The sequence below is a fragment of the Akebia trifoliata genome, chromosome 9 (assembly GCF_017979445.1).
Source record: "Akebia trifoliata isolate Shusen 1 chromosome 9, ASM1797944v1, whole genome shotgun sequence".
Classification (NCBI taxonomy): Eukaryota; Viridiplantae; Streptophyta; class Magnoliopsida; order Ranunculales; family Lardizabalaceae; genus Akebia; species Akebia trifoliata.
In genome coordinates, this window is record NC_141383.1 from 26,589,126 (window position 1) to 26,605,419 (window position 16,294).

At 34.5% G+C, this 16,294-nt stretch overlaps 2 protein-coding genes across 5 annotated transcripts; both read left to right on the plus strand.

Annotated features, from left to right (window-relative positions):
* Positions 1-608: 608 nt before the first annotated feature.
* On the plus strand, positions 609-4,521 carry LOC147395121 (uncharacterized). The gene is made up of 3 exons (XM_086454718.1): positions 609-762; positions 850-1,061; positions 4,206-4,521. The coding sequence occupies exons 2-3, from the start codon at positions 910-912 to the stop codon at positions 4,282-4,284; spliced, it is 231 nt and encodes a 76-aa protein (XP_086310844.1). The 5' UTR covers positions 609-762; positions 850-909; the 3' UTR covers positions 4,285-4,521.
* Positions 4,522-6,325: 1,804 nt separating this feature from the next.
* Positions 6,326-13,709, plus strand: ABCI11 (non-intrinsic ABC protein 14). 4 transcript variants are annotated; one of them, XM_086454200.1, is made up of 11 exons: positions 6,326-6,526; positions 6,663-6,720; positions 7,968-8,047; positions 8,906-8,957; positions 9,047-9,180; positions 10,246-10,360; positions 10,497-10,583; positions 10,706-10,754; positions 11,362-11,446; positions 12,645-12,728; positions 13,336-13,709. In XM_086454200.1, the coding sequence occupies exons 1-10, from the start codon at positions 6,435-6,437 to the stop codon at positions 12,721-12,723; spliced, it is 831 nt and encodes a 276-aa protein (XP_086310326.1). In that variant the 5' UTR covers positions 6,326-6,434; the 3' UTR covers positions 12,724-12,728; positions 13,336-13,709. The 4 variants fall into 4 exon arrangements, with proteins under 4 accessions (XP_086310326.1, XP_086310327.1, XP_086310325.1 ...); XM_086454201.1 differs by having other exon boundaries at positions 13,342-13,709; XM_086454199.1 differs by having other exon boundaries at positions 6,327-6,526; positions 12,645-12,766; positions 13,342-13,709.
* The last annotated feature ends 2,585 nt before the right edge of the window (positions 13,710-16,294 follow it).

The following is a 16,294-nucleotide window of genomic DNA, read 5'->3' on the forward strand; positions in this document are numbered from 1 at the left end:
AACTTGATATGAAGAACGCCTTTTTTCATGGTATTTTTAATGACTTGATTTATGTGAAACAACCACACATCGATCCAAGGTTTTAGCATCATAGGATGGGCATGTTAGATTCTAATTCTAGACTATAATTTTTTATTGTCAGATTCTAATTATGGATCGTCAAAATTGACTCTAGGAATTAACTTTCAGAATTCAAAATCATGTTTTGTAAGAAATCAAGCTTTTCATTCTTTCTAGTTTTAGTTAATTTCGGATTTTAATAATGGGAGAATCGCTTTTATAATCCAAACTAAATATAACATTGAGTTCTAGAATTGAATCATGAGTAAGAATTAGTTTCTAGACGAATCAAACGCATCCTACATGTGCACCGTTTGGCTTGTGTTCAGCTATTTTGTTTCTAGACATATTTTGTTTTCTTCCCCCTTTTATTTCTATCTGGTTTGGATCTGGGCCAGATTGTGTTCCGCCCAAGCCTAATGTAATTTGTTCAAATAAAGCCTAGGTCCATTATAGGCTTAAAAATCCAAAACACAAGCCTAGACAACCGGATTACATGAAGCCTATTAATCCAATAGGCCTGGAAGCCCATTGGGTGGACTCGGTTGAGTAATATTTGCTGGGCAGCTACTTTACCGAGTGGGGAACAGGTGAGTCCGATTAATACGGCTGAAACTCGTGTGCTCGTTACAGGTCTCTCGTGTTCGACTGTTTGTTAAGGAAGTAAAAGAAAGAAGAAGAGAGCATCGTTTCTACTCCAGAGTAAGATCCTTAATTGTTCCTAATTGTTTCTTCTTCGAAGTCCAAAACTTTTGTTTAAATCCCTGATAATTTGATTTTTAAGCGCAGGTGCAATCAATCTAGGGTTTTGGGTTTAGGATCAGAACAGAAATTAGGGTTTACAGAGTAATGGCGTTGACGAACTTCATTCTTACTGTTGCTGGCGTTAGCGCAGTTGTTCTTCTCTTGAGGAGCGACGTCAAACAATCTGCTTCGATTTTCAAACGCAACGTTCGCCAAATTCGAAATTGGCTCGAAGAAGAGTCTGCTCATGCTTCCAAGTAAAGCTTCCATCTTTTCTCCTTTTTGTTGTAATTCTGTACTTTTTGTGTGTGTGTTTTTTAGGGTTCTTGTATTACGGATTGGTCTACTTTCGTTATATCTTGGACGAGGTTTTGCTATTTAGATAAAGAAAAAACACATTTTCAATTATAAATTGTTCATTTGTGTTGCATTAAAAACATAAATATACTTCATTTGAATGGTGTAGACTCAAGGGGCTACACAATAAACAGTCTTTCCTTCAAGATATTTATATTAACCAGACTAATACACCAAAAGCACTTAAGGTGTTAGTGGAGTGGAAAGTTAATCCCATATCTCATTGGGGTTGTAAAACATCACTAATGCACTCAGCATATGTGGCGGCTTTCTTTCTGATATCCTTCTTTTGGGATACCCAAGTAGTGGTGATTGTGGTGGTTTTCACTTTGATACTCTTTTGGGTTCCCAGGGTTGCCTCTTCCACCGACGCCCTCAACACCCGTTCTGTGGCAACTTTCACTTTTTCCAAGGTTTGAACCCAAGATGTGGTATTAGCTTTAATACTAAGAGCAACTCTAACACAAATAGGCATGTCTATGAGTCATCTCTGCTAGGTATTTTATTGTGGAGAGTCCTTTTGCCTATTCAAGAGGTCTTTACTCCAACCGTACTAGCAAAAACCACTCTCCACAAATTTTAGCTATAGTAAGATGTGTCACAACTTCCATTGTTTTTTACCACCAACAAGTAGAGAGAGAGAATTCCACTCTCTTCTTTTGCCTGTCGCACTTTCTCTTTCTCTAGAAAATTTCGTAGAGAGCTAGAGCCTGAGTGCGCTGGAGCTCTTTTGGAGGGCTTTGGCTCTGTATAACGGGAGTTGGGAGAGAATACAGAGTGAGAGCCCGAGTGCGTTGGAGTTGCTCTAAATGATATGAACCTAACTAATACAGGAAAATCATTTGGGAGTTAGTTGGGCAAAAAGTTAAGTCCATATCTTTGGGGTTGTAATAGACAAAAACTAAATCCTAAAAAGAAACCAAGAAGATTTCTTCTTGATTGGAGACACATTAGAAGAGTATTTAATTTCATCAACAAGAGGTGCATATTTCACCTATGGCCATGTTAGAATCTGTGAAACGAAAAGATTGGATATCCGAAAACAAAAGATTGGTCAAAGACTTCATCTGATTTGCACTTCAATTATGGCCATTAGATTTATATTTTGGTGGTCCTGTTTTTATTCAAGTGAGTCATCTTTCTAACTCTTGATTAATTGTTCCTGAAGTTGCTCAATGAATCATCAGACTTTTTTTTCACTTTATCAAGAAACAAATTATAGGGTGCATGTCACATCTTTTACTTTGGTGTATGCTTTGACGAATCTCTGAAAAATTTTGAAATTTTTTTTTCCCACCTGGGTCTGCTTTTGTAAGGTTGGTTAGGTTATCTTGTTCTAGAACAAGAGGTATAGCTGTTAATGAGTAATGACATTCTGTCTTACATGCAAAAAGTTCTAGCATAACCTAAACTTTCATTTGATCAAGTTTTGGAAATGGAAATGATAATCTGAAAAAGAATTTCTTTCAATACTGAAAAGAAAAAAATTCAAACTTGCATTGTACACACTTGCAATAACATAAGACATGGCTCCAATTTTTGGGATTCATTCAGCTAACCCGTAGTTTTTGGGATAAGGCGATGGCGATTTTGATGATGAATTTGTATCTAGGGACCGAAGCGTCTAAGGATTTGTAATACAAGTTTATCCCAAAAAATAAATTATTGTTGTATCCACCAGCTATTTTTTTCTTTCTCTATGACCCACTTTGAATGCTAAGGAACTTTTAGTGAACTAATAATATTTATGAACTCAATTTTGCAGAAGATAGAACCCAATATGTGCTTGATTCCACCATAGAGAAGACATTCAATCTAGAATAGTAGCCATTATTATGACTTAGTCTCCTGTTGGACCTTAGTTTAATTTGTATAACCTAGTGTATGTCACTAAAATTTCTTCTCAAGTACCACTTGGTTCTGACTGTCATTTTAAGTTTTGGTGCTTCTAAATTTTAACTACTAACGAATAACTGTTTATATATGCTGACCTGTTACATTTTCTTTAATACCACAACAATCCCTCGGTCATTGTTTAAGCAAGGAATACTAACATCACTGATTTTGCTTTTAAAAGTGACAGATATATGGCCTTATCATTCACCGTCAATGAATGAGTTCACCTTCCTGGGCCAATGTTCCTATACTACATTATTCTGTTGGATTGTAATATGCATGGTTTTAAATCTCGTTCGAGACCAAGACAACTCGTCCAATACATCTCAGTATCATCTACCAACAACGAGACAGATGGACTAGTCAAACGTATCGGATGACATTTAAATCCATGGTTCATTTTTCTCATTGTTGAATGAGATAACTCAAACATAGTCACTAAGTCAGGGTTTGGGAATAATTTAGTAAGGGAAAAAGTCGAAAAAATCGAAATAGTGTTAAGATAATGAATTTTTTTTTTCTACTAAGTGGTGTTATCATTTATATCATCAAATCCTATTTTAAACTATAAGAATAAATAGTCTTTGAAAAACCCTTTTAAAATAGTTTGCTCAGCAAAAAAAAATCACATATTTTTGTGTTTAAATCGTGATTTTTTCAAAAAGTCAGGCTTAAATCGTGACTTTTTCAAAAAGTTGTGATTTAATCACCAACCTTTAAAATCGTGATTTAAACGCGATTTTTTGAAAAAGTTGGTGACTTTAGCGACTATGGACTCAAACTTATCGGAAAACTTGTCTGAGATGAGTTGTAAAAACAAATTTTAAAACCATGGTAATATATGGGACATAATCTTGGAAAAAGAAAGAGAGACTGTGATGATAAATATATTTTTGATCTATAAGTATTTGCATTGAGACCCTTTACATGTTTGGAAGGTGTGTGTCGAAGACAGGAGGGGAGGGACTTCTTCCTGTTCTTCCATTGAAGTTTATGCATGCATATGGATAGTATTTGTTATTTGTATTTTATACATCTCATTCTCCTTAACGGGGAGAGTGGTTTTTGAGATTAGTTTATTATTATGACATTTGTTTTCATAAACTAGCCCAATTTACATATTTTTTGTGGTGGATCTCTCCTTTCAGAGCAGCTGAGAAGGCAAAACCCAAGGAGCTGGATTCACAAGCTCCCCAGAAAGAGATCCCAAAAGAGGATAAACACTAATGTTCAAATATAGGCAAGCACGTAAAAACTTGATCGATATCAAGGTGAATATCCGCAATTGAATCCTTCTTGGTGAGCAGGCTCATACATTGGTTTTGTTTTTAAGTTTCTAGATTTTGATGTCTACCTAGTGAAAAGAAAATGAGGGAAAGAGGGGAAATATGTATCTTGTTACTCAGGATCATGTGTAGTTTGTTGGTTTTTTTTTAAATAATCTGATTTGGCTTTGTTTGAGCATGGTCTTGTTATTCTTGCTTTAGTTTCATATTTTGGATTCTTATTTAACACCTCAAGCAGAGTCTGTCTGTGTAATAAGTTGCAATCTAAATTCAAGAGATTTTTCCCAAAATGTGCGCAACTTTTGTGAAATTTCCAACTCCAGTACTCTGTTCATTTTAATTCTCAAAACATGTTTTTGAGAGAAATCGTTGGTAGGTATTCTAATTTAAAGAGATGATCTCGCTGATAATAAAAAAAAGTGATGAACTTGTTGGTAAATTTAATGGTGAGTTCACTCATCATTATCAGTGAGTTCATCACTTTTTGTCTGCGAGATCATCACTTTAAATTAGAATACTTACCAGCAAACTTGCTCGAAAGCATGTTTTGAGAATTAAAATAAAGCTAGGAATTTTGACTTATTCAACACACGAAATGATAATTTGCTCTCAATTCAATACAGTAGACATGGACCTCACAGGAGATGAGGCGTTACTTCCCTGTTGAGAGCTTCTATTAACACACCAATTTTTTACTTATAACACACCAAACTATATGTAAATATTCCTTTAATTCAAAAGAATTGGTCTGTTATAAGTAAAAAACGGTGTGCCAATAGAATCTCTACTTGTCATTCCAGGGAATCGGGATGATCCAACAGTAAGCAAAGCAATGAAATATCGATTACGAAACAACAAGGAGGTTGAGAGAGAGAAAACCTTTTTATTTATTTATTTTTGCTAACAAGACCAACTTGTTGCACCCATGAGCATGGTGAAGATAACTTTCCAAATTTGGTTTATAAAAATCATTATTGATTTAGAAGAACTATTATCTTAAAAGAGCAATTTTTCCCAAAATTTAATTTTTTAAAAACCTTGGATTTGTTCAAGCAAAATTTGATCTTTTATTTTCATTCAAATAAAAACTTTATCGGCATGTTTTTGTTCCCAAATTCAGTTAAAAGAAGGGTCATTAATTTGGTTGGGCAATTGGTCCCAACTTTTACTTATTGCACCCCCATTAAAAATAAAGCAAATAAGTGAATGCTTGATACTAAGTAAAAGTTGGGGGATGCCCATAGAAGCTCTCTCAATTTTTTATTTTATTTTTTCTAGATTTTAATATTTTGGGTTTATGATTTTATATATGACTCTAATCCTAATTGTGAAACAAGTATTATAATGTTGAGATTATAACTTGAGCCAGGTTTTGTTAACATTTGTCCTAAGGGCACACGTTATTGCACCTTAATGTGGGGTTGAATCTCCATTTCGTGTATTGAATATGACAAAATTTCATGTCTAATACATTATTTTAATTTTCAAAACACGTGTTTTCTATTGAATTCATCACTTTTATAATCAACGAATTTATTGATGAAGTACCAGTAATTTTGTATATAACAACGATTTCGTTGGTAATTTAACTGAGAATTCGTTAATTATAAAAGTGACAAATTCACTGGAAAAACATATTTTGGGAATTATAATGAATAGTGTACCAGAACCAAAAAAAATTCATAAATTTTGAAAAATATCTTTAACATTTGGGTGTGGAAAATAATTTAAAAAATTGGAGTGTAATAAGTAAAAGTTGGGGTGCCAATAACAACTTTCAAACAATAATAATAATAATAATAATAATAATGGGCAAAGCACATCATCAGTTTGAAAACATGGGGGTATTTCAAATATTATCCAAAACGTGGAGGGGGTACCTACTGAAAAGTTGAAAGAAAAATCCTAGAGGGACTTTGTTTTTCACTGTGTTTCACACTGCATTGATGTGGTGGCGATAGATTATCTCCTCAACTTACGAGTGAAAAGCATCAATGGTTCGTCACCAAAGTGTGACACGCAGTGAAAAACGAAGTCCTCCAACACAACTCTAAAGTGAAAATCCAAGCTCAAGTGCTCAACGAGAGAGAGATGGTGGGATGTTCTCTGTTCTTCTCGCCATCTTCGTTTGGTTCGAAGATGGTGGAACCTCCAATCACAAACTCAGCAAAACCACCAATCAGGTGAGAACAACTTTCCCATCTCATCGTATATAATTTTTTCCCCCTAAATCTTAGATTTGAAAGAAAAAAACACATAAAATTCGCTCATTTTGTTTGTCCCCAATTTATTCTTCGATTGTTTTTTTTATTTTTTCAGGTTGAATTTCAGAAAATCCCAAAGCTTGAAGGTTTCCTGTGATTACTCTTGTTTCGAAGTAAATTCTCTCTTCTCCACATTCTTTTTTTTTTTTTAATTTCCATATTTGCATCTCTTATTTTCTGTAAATTCGAAGTTCATCGATTATGATTTTCAATTTATCTAGAAGCCATTCTGAATCACTGAGTTAGGTTTAACTGGATTTTGATAGTTCACTGAACTAGAGCTTATATTGCTGACTTTCAACGACTATAAACTGAGTTGTTACATCTTTATAATAAATAATAAAAAGAAAAAAAAAATTCGTGAAATAATGCTAGTAGAGTTTTTTTTTTTTTTTTTTCACAGTTGAACTAATCAAAGAATTCCCAATAACAATATAGTTCAACTGGGTTTGGTTATAAAATGTGCTCGGTGAAGTATCTAAATGTTTTATTTTTGGTCCCACCTTGTTTGGTGTGAGCTTGAACTGATGTCAAGTTATTACAAACCGTAAATTTTCTTCTTTGAGTCACTGGTGATGTTCAAACAAGAATTTGGTGTAATGCTCATGTTGATCTTGGAAGAGGATGTAGAGAAATCAATCCAAGAATAAAAAACAAAGAAAAGTAAGTGAGATGCAATCACACAAAAAACACTACAGATTTTATGTGGTTCCCTCAAGATTGAGGTAGGTCCACGGATCACACCTATTCCACTATGAAGAGAAAATTCGCAGTTACATATTACACTCTTTCACTGAATATATATATACCCTCCAGGAAAACCTAACTAAAGTTTTACATATTACCAGTGAAATTTTGAAAATACCCTTTGGGAAAATTTCTTTCAGGGGGTTTTGCCCCCGAACCTCCTTAGGGGGCCACCTCCCCCCGCCGCCTCCAACCCCCAGTGAGCTCAACCGGTGAGGATGAGTGGCTTGATTAACAATACCTCCTTATTGACGAGTACTATTAGGCTCCACAAATCATAACAAAGGATACCGATGTCTATCATTATAACTCATAATGCTTAAATAAATTATGTTTGAGTAATGTGTTAGTTATTAATATTAGAGAGCTGTTATTGCCCCCACCAACTTTTACTAGTGCCACACCAATTCCTGTGTAAATCACCAAAGAATTGCATACAGTTGGTGTGGCAATAGCAACCCTCTTAATATTATTATTACCAGTTTTTTAACAAAGTCATGTTTCTATTTTTTTTATTTGATTAGCGAGTAGTTTTTTTGTTGGTTTATTGGAAAATGTTGCAGCTATTATCTTTGATCTATTCCTGTAATATGCATCTGGTTTCTTTATTAAGGTTAAGGGTGTTAATTATCATCCCCCTGGGAACCAGCACAACCTTTTGAATGAAGTCAGTTTTTCCCTTCATGAGAAAAGGTACACAAAAGATGGTCTTGATTTGTATTATTAATAAGTAATATTTAGTAAATATCATCAGTGTGCTAAGCTGGTAAACTCCGTGTGGGTCAATAACACAGATCTAGGTTCATACATCTAAGACACCTTGTTAGTGGCATCATGATCTTACAGTGAATGGTTGTCTACCAAATCTAGGTTTGGGGATGATCCAACCTCTTTTAAAGGGACCTCCATTCAATGTGTCTTGCCTTGGAGATCTCTTGGGACAAATATTATACCCATCAAATGATGCTAATCAGATATACTGAAAATTTTATCCACTTTGATCATTCAAAGGAATCAATAGATTGATTGGTTTTGATCATCCAATTAGGTAGGTTTTTAGTTGGAGGTTCCAGCTCAGTGAATTGATAATGTCTGCTTGTTGTAATGCCGCAGATCTTGGGATCAAAACCCCACCTTCACACTTCACCAACCAAAAACAAAAGTCGTGCTGGAGTGACCTCAAGATTCACCTCAATTCACAGTTTGCTGACGTGGAGGTGTGCACAGAACCATAGGTGCTTTCCACTCGTATCTTGATGAAAAATATCTATGATTCCATACATACCCCCACGTCAGCAAAGTGTTAATTGAGGCCACTCCAGCATTATTCAAAAAACAAGATTGGTGGTTTTTTTTTTTTTTTGACAGATCTCCAAGGCAGTAATTATGGAGTGATGCCCCCTCTCCACCATGCATGTTCACTGCTTGTACTTCTATGCTGCCAATAGACTTGTCTACCCAATTAGTAGCTTTGATGCCATATACTGCTGGTATTCTCATAGAAATAGGTTAGCCATTCATCGGTGAGCTTGGTATTGCTGATTGCTGCAGCTTTGGCTTGATTTTTGGACGGAGTGGAAGTGGAAAAACTACTCTCTTGCAGGTCTTCCTCTTCCCTTGTGTTTCTTCTCACACTAATCTTGTACATTACTTTTAGCTCACTGCTTTCTGAAATTTTTTTCTTTTCTATAGCTTCTTGCTGGATTCTCCAAACCGACTTCTGGGTCCATTTGTATTCAAAGATATGGAGATGATGGGATCCCAATTCATACCCCTGAACCATTACCTCCAGAAAGAGTTGGCATTGTTTTTCAGTTTCCTGAGAGGTATCTTGTTATTCATCTTTTATTTTATTTTTTGTTAAAAACTCTTGGTTGTTTTTTCGTTGTATGCTGCAACTTATAAAATTTGGAATCAAAGAAAATAATTGGTGTGGCCAACACAAATAGCACAAGGCTTTGTTGCTTTATTGATTTATTGATTGATTGATTGAACATGTGCATGCAGACATGTGAATTAAGGTGCCAAAATTTTTGGGGTCATGGATATGATTTGGGGTTGCTAAGTTGCACTATAATATATGTTTTTTGTTTCCTTCCAATCATATAATTTTGTGGGAATTAATGTATGAGATTAATAGGGAGTTTACGAGGTTGGGTTCTAGTCTAAATAATCTATTAAATTATTGAATTTTTCAAAAAAGCTCAGTTGAAACTCAAAATTTCCTTTTTCTTTGCTTCTGCTTTTATTTCCACACATTAGGGAAATGAAGTATTCAATATAAAAGAAAATTTATTTGGTTGCCAAAAGTTCATCATGTCCGTAGGAACTCAATGTATTTTGACTTTCTAGTACACTGTTGAGTTTCACTTGATATTAAAGAAGATAATTTTTTTTTCAGTGGGTAAGATAGGATAAGGCTTGTAAACCTTCCTGAATTATTATACAAAATTACGTGTGTTGATATGTATATCTGCAAGCGTCCTTATATGTGATACACAAAAGTTCGTGATGGAAGTTAGTAGGATATATCTCAAAATTGTTTGGATAACAAGTTCTCAAACCATATGGCTGCCTTTCATATGCCACTCTTCACATATAATACTTTCCAAATTGAAATCTGAAGCATCTTCAGCTCACCAAGGCAAGAAGAAAAACAATCATTGGCAAGAGAGGAACATATCTGGACGGAGATGCTAGAAATAGAATTCTAGCAAGTTAACCACTCAAATTCTCTTTTTTCCCCTCAATGTTTTTTGGTTGGTGTGGTGTAAGCATAAGAAATGGTGAATGTTCTCTTTGTATGCATATTTGCAAAACTGTCCTTACTGTTCAACCGTTCTTGTTGAGATTTTTATCTTTTTCATTTAGTTTGGGACATCATGAACTAGGTATTTCTTGGCTGATACTGTGCTTGAAGAAGTTACATTTGGGTGGCCAAGACAGAAGGGGGACATTCAATTAAAGGAGCAGCTTGCTTTAAAACTCCAAACAGCTATTAATGCGGTATTTGTGCTTCCTTGAAGTCTAACTCAGTACCTGCCACAATTTAAATGCTGTGCTTTGTTCATATATTTTGATTGCTATACTAATTTTTTTTTTTATAAAATCCCTTTTCTCTTGTACTTTGTTATAATTATAGGTTGGATTGAATGGGGTCTCCTTGGATGAAGATCCTCACGCTCTAAGTGGTGGCTACAAGCGCCGACTTGCACTAGCAATTCAACTAGTAAGTACATATATTAATTTTTCATTTTGCAGTATGAGAAAACAACCAGGTGGCAATTGATTGATTCTTATATAAATTTTTTTAACTTGTGGCACAGTTTGATCCCTAATTTTTGTTTTTAGGTACAAGTTCCAGATTTGTTGATATTGGATGAACCACTTGCTGGTCTTGGTATGTAGATACATTTTTGGCTCTTCAATCCCACCTGCTATTCTACTGTAACGATAATGATTATGTCACCCACTTGTAGCCTCTTTGTGGGACAACCTATCATAAATAAACTCAATCATCAACTTGAGGGATTTGATCTGACTCATTGAACCCTATCAGGAATCGTTGAGACTTTCCTACAACCTGACTTGACTCCGATAATACTTGGCAACTCTGCCACTCAGACAACTTGAGAGACACTGTCATTGTTAGAGGATGGAGACTTAGGAAAACTTGGCAAACCTTGCTCAACTTGTGACTCAAACACCAAGTAGACTCCCCTTGTAAATAACTCAAGTTTGAGTTGAGTCTCGAGATTGTAGATATCGTCATGTACTTCAAATTCTTTTACTTAATAACATGTTGATTGTGGTTATCTCCATTTCGAAGTTTTAAGGAAATTTGTATATCTACATATCTGCTTCGTAAGATTTTTTTTTTTTTTCAGCATGTGGATATTAGTTCCTTGTACTTCATCTCCCAAAGGGTACCCCCTTTGAAGTTTATGTTTTTTTTTTTTCTTTTTGCTGGAATGTTTTATTGCTTTTTATGCCCCTTTGGAGATCAGATTGGAAAGCTCGTGCAGATGTTGTAAAGTTATTAAAGCATCTAAAGAAGAATTTGACGATACTTGTTGTCAGCCATGATCTGAGGTAAGTTTCTATTCTCAAAATTTTGACCTTTAGGCAAAACTTAATTTTTTAATAAATACCAATTATCACCTCCCTATTCCTACAACATTTAACCAATTTGTATTCTCATTTTAACTTAGTTCTACTCTCATTTCAGTTCCCTTTTAAGTATTGATTTACTGTTTTTTACAATCTAACTACATTCTCTCTGTCTTCTACTCCTTAAATCATTTGCAACAAGTTCAAGAAGAAAAATTGAAGGATTTTTGCAATATTCAAGAAGCAAGATTTCAAGTTTTTTTTTTTTTTTTTCCATTTTTTTCAAGTTTACACATTCTTACAAACTTGTTAGACCTGCAAATGTAAGAAATTATAATGAAATTGAAAATAAAAATATTACAAAAAAAAGAAATAGAATTATTGTAATTTTTTCTATTATGTTATTATTTTATTTATTTTACTTATATTAAAAAACACAATTTGTTCATGTTATGCAACATCAAATGCTATTGTGCGATTGCATATGCTATTTGAAAACATTGAATATACCCCTAGCACTGACACTTTGACACGTGGCATGGATGCTAAGTGTCAGGTCCAAAGGTATCCGACACAACAACTTCTGGAAATTCCAATACAGCTGCATGTAGTAAAAAAATCAGTTACTTGTATGATAGATCTTCTAGGTGGTAATCTGGTAATTTGTGGGACATGGAGGAAACTTTGACTTGGATAGCTGTCCAAGTTTACTAGAGTACATGATCGATACCCTTAATGTTAATTCATTTTAGGGGGGAAAAAAAGGGAAAATTGATTCTACCATATCTATGGAAAGTGCTTAGAAGTGCTATGTCATGCCTGTTTGGAGCACTTGGAGATAGTTGAAAGGGTTCAGAAAGCAGGATGAAGGGCAAAAAAAAGTGTGTTGAGATAGAAAAGAAAATAATTAAATACACATGCCTTTATGGAAGATATAACTCGAGATAGAGCTGAATGACAAAATAGGATTCATGTTGTTGCACTTAATATTTGAGGATAAATGGGGAGCGTATCAAATATGGATGCTTGCATGTGAGCTATTTTGTTTTTGTTATACTTATATTGTTCGCTTGTTTCATAAGTTTGTAGTTTCATAATTTTTATCATATTTCCCCCTTTTGGTGTCACGGATTTGGTTATAATTTTTCTTCTTCTGGTGATGTTGGTGGGGACGTTTTAGGGAGTTATCATCTCTAGTGGATCAGTCTTGGAGGATGGAAATGGGTGGGATTCTGAAGGAAGAGCCTCTACGAATTTAAACTAGGTACCCTGCATCATCAGCATTGTGATGCTATCCATGAGGTTTGATCTTGTGCCTACTAATTATGTTTGTCCTCTTATTTATACATTTATACTCTGACAAAAAAAGAAAGATGAATGCTTCTCTGGCTCGAATAAGTTAAAACCCTCATACGATTTCTGAATGGCATGTTGTTGATGGTTGAATGTGGTCAAGATGATCTTCGAAAGGTATATGACTTGACACAAGACTTGTTTGGATCCTTCTGGTTCACCTCGACTTAGATGGTGGGGACTTGCATGGACTGGCCATGCCTGTTGTTCACATGGGAAATCGATAATGGTTCCAACAACACTTTGAAAGACTTCGGAAATACTGAATTTTTTGGTGAACTCAGTTGTTCAAAAATACTTTGAAGACCAAGAAAGTTTTAGATAAATGGACAAAATTATCCTACCTATATTCAAGAATAATAAAAGAGATGTACAAAATTGCATCAATTAATTTTGGTGTCCCTGCAATCTGATTAGTGGATTTCCTATGCAAACTCCCATATATTTCACATAGAGATGGCCATCTTTATCCATGTTAGTTAGTGTGAATGATCAGATGTGAATAATTTTTCTTAAAGGTTCAGATGGAGATCTACTAGCTAATGCCAACAAATGGAAGCAAGTCGCCCGCCCAGGTTTATGGAGTGTTGGAGATTGTGGAGGAAGAAATTGAGGTGCACACCTCTCAAGCAACTCACCAAGTAATGTTCAGTTATCTTTGCCGCTGTTTTTGTTTCCATCGACTTAATTGGAGACCCAAAGATGAGATAATTCTATCCTGGAGGGTACTATAGTTTGGTCTACTGTACCATTCACATTACTGTCTGTTCCCATTGTTTACTTGCATGATTTTTTCCTCCTTGATGAGTTGTTACTCTTTTTTTCTTTATTATATATGTGCACTGAGGACTATATCTAATTCGTTGCGGATGAGCTTCGACCCATTTTATTACCTCTGTTTCTTTTCCAGTTATGTTCTTGATTCATATGGGGATGGTCGGTGTTGCAGGTTTGGGTACAACTGGTTCTGAACCAGGAGTCCCCATTTCAAGGAGTTCATTAAGTGCTCCGAATATCAAATCACATTAAATTATACATATATATATATATATATATATATATATATATATATATATATATACATATAGAGAGAGAGAGAGAGAGAGAGGGTGGCATTCGGAGGCCCTAAAGAGAGCCAAACATTTTTTCAATGTATGGATTAGAAGTTTCGGAATGGGCTGATTTTTTGTGAGGATGATCTCTTTAAGGCCTCGAACGTTCCCCTATATATATAATGGTGATGCCTGTAAAAGGAGAATAATGAACATATTATGATGTGCGAGTTAGATAGAAAAAAATTAGATTAAAGGGGAATGTGTTTTTATCCCCTCTATAAAATGTTTTTTGATTTGTTTAATTTGGGAAAAGAATAGATCATGAATAATTCAAAAAAGATCAAAAAGTCATTATTATTATTATTATTATTTTGAAGGATTTGAATTGGATTATTGTATCATTCAGAAAATATGGGTATAATCACCAAATTATTTGGAAAATTGTTGAGTAGAAACTATGAGCATGACTTTATACAATCAAGGGAAAGTGTGATACTTTCCTTTTGCATCAAAATTGAGGCTAGAGAGAGAGGTATTTTATTTTAATTTTCTCTGGTTGGGCTAAAAGATTAAATTCTCATGATTGGTATAAATGGTTGAAATAATTCATTTGCAATAGTGATTACTGTTGTGTAAATGTCTTGTATTCTGTCATGCTATGCGGGGGTGCAGGAAAGTCCTTGTTAGACTGTTGAACCACATAAATCCTTATCTGTTTGTGCGATTGTGTTATCTTTGCTATTTCGATTTTTTTCACAATTATCTTTATTTAGTTAATTGGTGTACATTGACAAATCAAAAAAGATCATTATGATGCCGAACATGGTCCCAAGACACCCGATACCAGCAAGACCTCTAATAGAAATATCTTCATTATAAAATATTTGTAATATGTCAGGCAATAATATCCTTCACTCTAAAATATTTAAAAATAATAATTCAAATAGTTTCAAAATATGATTTTATTTTTTTTCTTCACACACCCTATGAGTAAAATACAGAATGGGTGTGTGATTGTGTTCTTTTTCACCAGTGGGGGTGGAGAAAGGAATTTATTAATTTAATATGAGTCCAACTAGCCTTACTAACATGGTAAGGAAAAAAATGCTTTACCAAGTCTTATCCACCATCAAAAAGACATCGAGATTTGTAAACAAATCCTCAATTTCGTAAAAATTCTTGAGGTCTTGTTTTACGAATCTCAAGGTCTTTTTGATGGTGAATGAGGCTTAGCAAGGCATTTTTCCTCACTATCATAGTAAGTAAAGGGTTTGTCATTTAATGTTGGAAAATAGAGAGACTTATTTGAGAGTCCACGGGCATGTTCTAGATAGCAAACATGACTACATGGTGTACCACTTTTTTTTTCCTCTCTTCAGCCATTAGAGATCCTCCTTTGTTTTTTACTATTTAGTCCAAGACTTGTTTGATCTACTAAAAATCCATGGTTTCTCAGTGTTGTCTTGTCCATACTGTGCTTTGGTGGAAGACAAGTGGAATGCTTTGAGGGGTCATACTAAAGTTTTTGTCTCCACATTTAGTTTTCCTTCTCTTTGATTTGCTCATCATGGGAAGATAAGATATAAATCATTCTCTAAGCTTTAAATAATCCAAAATCCATCCCTCACTATCGTTTATGTTTGGGTCTCAGTTTTCTACTACAATCCAAAATAGTAAAACTGTTGAAAAATAGTAAAAATTCTAATTCATCAAAACTCCTCTACTAGCTCTTTTAATATCTCTATTTACTTTATTATGAAAATGTCTTTGTATTTTTGTTGCACTATGCAAAGTTGTAGGGGGGGCATGGTTTTAAAATTCGTCCGAGACCAAGATGTATCGTCCAAGTTAATTCGGTATCGGAGCTGAACGAGACCAATTCATTAAGTTACTTTTTTTTATCGAGATTTAGGATTCATGTTCAATTTTTTTATTTTTTGAACGAGACATCTCAAACATATCGAAAAACTCGTCTGAGATAACTCGGTATCGGGCCTGAACAAGACGAGACGAGAAACCAAGTTTTAAAACCATGGCTGGGGGACCTGTCAAGGAGTTTTAAATGTTTTGATAACTCTCGATTTTATAAATAGAGAGATCTCTAGGACTAGAACTTATGACAAGTAGGCACACTGCCTAATCACGTAAATTCTTGTGTTTTGTGCGATTGAACTATCTTTACTATTTTTTTTTTCACAAGTCCTGCATTAAGTTCTATAATGTCAATATGGGGTTTAAGAATACTACATCTACATGACCCATTAGAAACTCGGCCAGGGATCGTAAATATATTAATAATTGATCATGGGCCTATGTTAAAAATTAAGGCCCACGCCAATTTCAAAATCATACCACCAAGCTTCATTAGTCCCTCTGCTATGAAAGAACGATAATTTCTTATTCAACGTAATTCGTAACTCGA